Here is a 5,839-nt window from a genome sequence, read left to right as displayed (position 1 = left end):
GTGTGTGTGTGTGTGTGTGTGTGTGTGTGTGTGTGTGTGTGTGTGTGTGCGCGCGCGCGCAGGTGGGGAGGCCTTGGCTGTGCGTAAAAATGTAGAAAACAATATTTAGAGTTGTACAAATTGTTTTAAAGCATACATTTTTATTTTTATTGCTATAGATTTGTGTCCCTCTCAGTAATATTTATCGCTGGGTGCTCTCTCTGGTGGTTTCCAGGCTGTGTGTGGGTCCTGGATGTGCTGCTTTCTGTCTGCTTTGTGTCCATCTCTGAATCCTGCAAGCGCACATTTAGCTCGCCTTTAAATTCTCTCTGCTTCTGGTTCTTGTCTCAGACTCAAGCAGGCTTTCTCACAGGGGGGGATATATCAACATGCTTTTAGGCTTGAGAAACTATTCGAGATGATGAGAAATGTTGGAATATATCCCTGTCAGTTGCTTCCTGTATTCTTGTAAAAAAACGCTTTTTTTAATCCTGTTTCCAATAATTATTGTACAAATAGCAACACTCACCCAGACACGTGTAAAACTTTCAAAAAAGTACAATATCTTACAATCACTTGTGTCATTTTGTTTGTTATGTTGTTTAACTTCATCATCAAAGATTATTTTCATCGTTGCTTGACTCGATGCTGAATTGAGGCTATAAACTGATTTAGTAAACCTATAATACAAGATTCACTCAAAATAAAAACTTACAGTATAAACAAAATTTGAACTATTTCTAAAAATAAAAATAAAAAACTTTGAAAAATAATACTATTATATCCGTTCACATTTCTGCGCACCTTGTTGTATTTTGTGGCTTAATATAATCTGGCAACAATGTTCTATAAAATGATTATTAATAATAATGGCTTATTTCTAATAACACTTAAATAAGCAAATGCTAGCTTTCATGCCTAAAAATGCATGCTTATTTCAGAGATGTTCATACATATTCCTTTTGTTTTGTGGCACTTTACATCCGTTTTGCGCCATTACGCACAACTAACCAGAAACAATAAAATCCAACACATTTTCAAAGAGTTTCAAACATAAATGCACACGTGTGTTTTATTTAGTTCAATGGGCGGATCAAGGTTACTTCATAGACCTTTTAATGTTCCTGTCAACTATTCAGTGTCTTTCATATTGGAGGCTGGAGTTCATGTCCATCCATCCATTTGGTGCGCCTCTGCAGTCTCAGCTACCAGGCCCGGATCCCCTGCAGGGTTCCTTGGCAGGGGGCGACCACCGGTCCTTGGGGAGCCTGGCTTTGCGTCTGGGCACCGAGGTTCCCCAGATTCATGTTCATGAAAGCGTTAGCGGGCGTGCTGCTGGGAGGCAGCGCGGGTAAACTCGAGTAGGAACAGGAGTAGGTGTTGGAATACACCGAGTTGTTGTAGCTGTAGGCCGGGTAGCCGCTGTAGCTGTACGCGCTGGGAGCTCCAACTGTGTACGGAGGGTTATAGTTCTGAGATCCAGTCAGACAGGGCCTTCCGTCTCGCACCAGAACCGGCACAGCCACCCTCCTCGGCGGAGGTGGCGGGTGGTGGTGATGGTGGTGATGATGGTGGTGACCTGCAATCTCCAGAGTCTTGTCCTGCCGCTGCCTCTTGCATTTGTACCTCCTGTTCTGGAACCAGATCTTGACCTGTGTGGAGGTGAGTTTCAGAGAGCTGGCCAGGTGTTCTCTCTCCGGGGCGGACAGGTAGCGCTGCTGCTTGAACCGACGCTCCAGCTCGAACACCTGCGACTGGGAGAAGAGGACGCGCGGCTTCCTGCGGGTCCTCTGCTGCTTGGCGGCGGCTTTCTCCGAGTCTGGATCGTCACAGTCTCCTCCCAACGCGCCGCAGCTCTCTGCTGGCACAAAAACCAAATAATCTCACTTCTGATTTAGTTAATATTACTCCTTAAAATATCTTGTTGAAACTATAAATATATATATAATTATTTCCCTGTTTTTGGTCTAGTTTCTATTGATATTTGTGCGCAAGACTAATGTGCGTAAAGTGCCAAAACTGGACAGAAAACGGCTTTTTAAAAATAAAATAAAATAGATCAACTAATATGTACATATTTAGTTATATATTTATTATTTGTTTACATTTATGAAAAACAACAACAGAAAAATTGGCATTAAATAAAGAAAAACGCACATTTTAAAACAAGTATTAACCAAATTAAACGTATGTCTTGAAATTTGCCATTTTAATATTGATAATTTGTAAATTAGCTAATTTAGAGGAGAAGTCCTTCACAGGAGTTCATGTGGGTGCAAATATCCACATCAGTCCAGATGTAAACATTTTAATGCTGAAGCATAAAAACAGATTGTAACAGCTCATTATGAAGAAAAGTTTAATTCTAAGGAGTGTCACATGCAAGTAGGATATATAACTTCAAATATTTACAATAGTACAATAAATAATTTATTTGCTCAGCATTTGATGGTTGTTTTATTGTTCTCACATGAACAAATGCTGCCCTGGTTACATGTAATCATTTGCTTCACATGTCACATTTATTATTCTGGTATTTAAACTGTATCAATGTCCTGATTTACACTCTGTAATGCATCTCTTCTGTCTAAACACATTAAAAATTAAAGTGTTCCTCACTGCTGTCAGGCTCCTCCGGCTCGGCCTCCAGCCGCAGGTCTGCAGGGTGGCTCTGCGTCGTGTTCCCGAACCCCTCCAGAGGTAATCCGGCCTCCGTCAGCCGGTCCTGGACGCTCAGGACGCTGAGGAACGACATCCTCTCCTCGCTCTCTGACAGACAGGAGCTGATGGGGCTGGGACTGTCTCTGCCTGCCAGCATGCAGGAGGGCGGTGAGTGGGAGCTGAAGGCTCCGGGCTGCGACAGCGCACCGGACATATCGAAGCAGGAGATCAGCTGGAGCTGGTGCTGCTGAGATTGCTGCTGTAGCTCCAGCTTCAGAATATCCTTCACGGAAAAAGGCGTGGTGGAAGAAGCGACCCGACTGGGAAACATTATCACCAAATGACGCAATATGGTCACCAGAAGCAGAAGCGAAGAGTTTTGTCTCCGAACGGCGCGTAAAAGAACCCAAAAGCCCGTGCGTAAAGGTGGAAAGGGCTCGCGCTCTGCTTGTTTTTCACGCAGATGGAGGAGGGTTGGCTGGCGTTCAGCTGTGACATGCCTCTCCCCGGGCGCAGCGTCGTGTCTGGAGGGTTGGGAGAGGGAAAGAGAGGTCGATCCTGTTTGGTTGGCTGAATTCAGCTATCTGGAGAAAGAGCTGGCTCAGCCAACATGCCGTCCTCTCCCTTTCAGTGACGTCCTTCAGTGGGGGGAGGGACTCACAGAGCATGTCTTTCTTTCTGGGTTTACCTGTGCTTTTGGAAGACTTTTCTAATTTATGAAAAAATTATTGACGCCATCGACTCCTCTGGAAGTAGGTAAGAAAGATTTAATAGCACGCTCTTTGTTTACTTGAAGAATCTTGAACGACTGTTCAAGTTGATCAAAGCAAACATTGTTATGTGCGGAATTGACCTTAATTTAATGTCACATTTAAATAAATGTGTGACTTTACCCGGGCTTTCTATTTTCTGGCTGGTCCAATAATCATCACAGCTCTTCCCCTCATCACTGAGGTGGTTTTAAGATAAGCCATATCTTTGTTTCCTGTCTCTCCAAATCCACGGATAAGAGAATCCCCCCCGGACTCTGAGAGGTCCCCAGGCGCGTTGTTGTTGGTTCGTGTTTCTATTATTAACTAACCCCATTAACTGTTTTTTTATTATTATTATTATTGTTTGACCTCTGTGATGATTTATTTACCGTAAAGTCAATCGGAATAAAATACAAATATAATAATAACATAATTTGTTGCAATAAAATAACATTCTAAAATTCTTCTTCAAGTGTTGTCAGCAAGTTGGCAATAAGGAAACTTACAATTCCTCACTAATTTATATGTATTTTATGAATAAATCTGACTTGACTTTTAATATTATTATTATGCATTATTTTTATATTCCAGAACGGGGAAGCTTTTAAAATAGTTTTATTTTATTTTTATCCAATTTGTTGTTGTTGTTGTTTAGAAGCAGTTCACATGTTGTTGTTCACTTGTTCACAGCTCCTGATTTTTCCTATAAACGTTTCATAAATAATCAAAAGCGTCACTAAACATCGCTTAAGAAGAAATGTTCATAAATTAATAAATAGAACAGACATTTGAAGTTTATTTGTTTGTATTTTCACGAGGAGTCAGATTGTGAAGCCAATTAATCTAAAACAGAATAAAGCTTGAACTTACTGCTCCACTTTCTGTGTAGGGCCTGTGTGTTGTTGATTAATATCTCTCAAAAAAAACAGAACATTTATTTTACTTTAATCATTTAAACATGTTGAGCTGCTAATAATTACATCGGGCTTTATAAATTTGAGAGTTGCTAATTTTAAAATAATACATGTCGTGTTGACCATTTTATGTAACCCAATACTGAGAAAGAACCGCTTTGTTTTATTTAAACAAACTAGCACAATAATAATAATAACAATAATAATAATAATAATAATAATAATAATAATGATAATAATAATAAAAGAAGAGTGGTGATTTTCTTTCACTTTCCTGCCCTTCCTGGTGAAACAGGACACCTCTCGACTATCTGTCCAAGTGCAGCAGGCGCCAGCGTCTGAAGGCCTTTTGCTCTTAAACCGCGTGGAAAGAAAAGGAGAGAATGTGCCCATAATCTCATCCGCTCCCATCAGCAGGACCTTGTTTACATTAGTGAACCATCTTCTCTTCTTCCTGAAAAAAAAAAACGCATTTAAAAGGCCTGGAGAGCTGCAGGAGAGGTCTTATTTTTAGTCCAATTATGCGCTTTTACGCACGGCAGAGCCATATGGTTAGTTTTATCTGAACTCGCATGATGTGACCCAACAAAACCCGCACACTTCCATATTTTGTAAACCACCACGAGCAATAATTTTGTACAGATTTGGAGGTGATTTTCCAGAAATTTGTTGTTAAAACAACTTATAACATTCACCAAAAGGCTCCAAATTTGGTCACCTAATGATTTAATACATATAAAAGCGAAAGCACAGCAGCAGTTACAATTATTAATTAAGTTATTTTTAATTTTTTGTTCAAATTCAATTTTAAAGAGTTTACAAGTAATTATCTTGGAGGGATCCTGTGTCAAACCGCGCGTGGTCAGTGCGTCACGGTTCACAGCCCCCCATCTGCCTAATGGCTCACTTAGCTTTCAGCCCCAAAGGCGCACGTGCACGCGCGCATCCTCTCGAGCGCTAAACTGACCACCACCACCATCATCATCGTCCTCATCTTCGGGCTGTCCTTGCGTGCCACTCAGCCCGAAAGCGTCCACGCAGAGGCGCGTGTTTATGCGGAGCGGAAGGGCCTGTTTCCTGCCGTAACAAAACGCAGAGACTCTTTTAAAAAGTGTCAAGGAGCTCCGCGGAGCTGAGCGCGACCCCCCTCCCTAAATTTATCATGCTCATTTCAAAACCACGGATAAGCATGCACCCCCACCAAGGTCAGGGCGCGCGCAGACGCTCTGCACTGCAGCTTTTTTGTTTTGTTTTGTTTTTTTTACCATTAAAAAGAGTGAAAGGTCTGGCAGGGGATACCACCCGCTGCCTTTCACATCAGAGCTGGACGATGCTCAGCTACTACCACACCACATTTTATAACCGTTTTAGTGTTTATTAAGCTCAATTTTATCTGGCGACCATTTTTTGGAGATTACTTTCAGTGATTACTCTCTGAAATATCAGGCATGGAGACAGAGTTAACTTCAGTTAATGAGACATTTTGAACATCCATCCATCCATCCATCCATCCATCCATCCATCCATCCATCC

The 5,839-nt window shown here is 41.5% G+C and overlaps 2 protein-coding genes across 2 annotated transcripts in view; both read right to left on the bottom strand.

The window, feature by feature from the left end:
• LOC119428521 (metal transporter CNNM4) overlaps positions 1–5,839 on the bottom strand; it is a 75,411-nt gene that overhangs the window by 31,009 nt on the left and 38,563 nt on the right. The gene's annotated exons all lie outside the window — the stretch shown is intronic.
• On the bottom strand, positions 1,071–3,076 carry nkx2.3 (NK2 homeobox 3). The gene is made up of 2 exons (XM_037679305.1): positions 2,599–3,076; positions 1,071–1,837 (listed from the first exon to the last, which is right to left on the bottom strand). Exons 1-2 carry the CDS (start codon positions 2,969–2,971, stop codon positions 1,185–1,187), a joined length of 1,026 nt encoding a protein of 341 aa, XP_037535233.1. The 5' UTR covers positions 2,972–3,076; the 3' UTR covers positions 1,071–1,184.

Source organism: Nematolebias whitei, chromosome 1 (genome assembly GCF_014905685.2).
Source record: "Nematolebias whitei isolate Nwh7 chromosome 1, NemWhi1, whole genome shotgun sequence".
NCBI classification, from domain to species: domain Eukaryota; kingdom Metazoa; phylum Chordata; class Actinopteri; order Cyprinodontiformes; family Rivulidae; genus Nematolebias; species Nematolebias whitei.
The sequence above is the reverse complement of the archived record's forward strand: the minus strand, read 5'-3'. Positions and strand labels throughout refer to the sequence as shown.

Bases quoted from the DNA above. Each gene is read 5' to 3' on its own strand.
- nkx2.3 (XM_037679305.1), bottom strand. From the start codon at position 2,971: ATGTTTCCCAGTCGGGTCGCTTCTTCCACCACGCCTTTTTCCGTGAAG. The intron at 1,838-2,598 runs GTGAGGAACACT...TTGTGCCAGCAG, and splicing joins GCCGGAGGAGCCTGACAGCA to AGAGCTGCGGCGCGTTGGGA.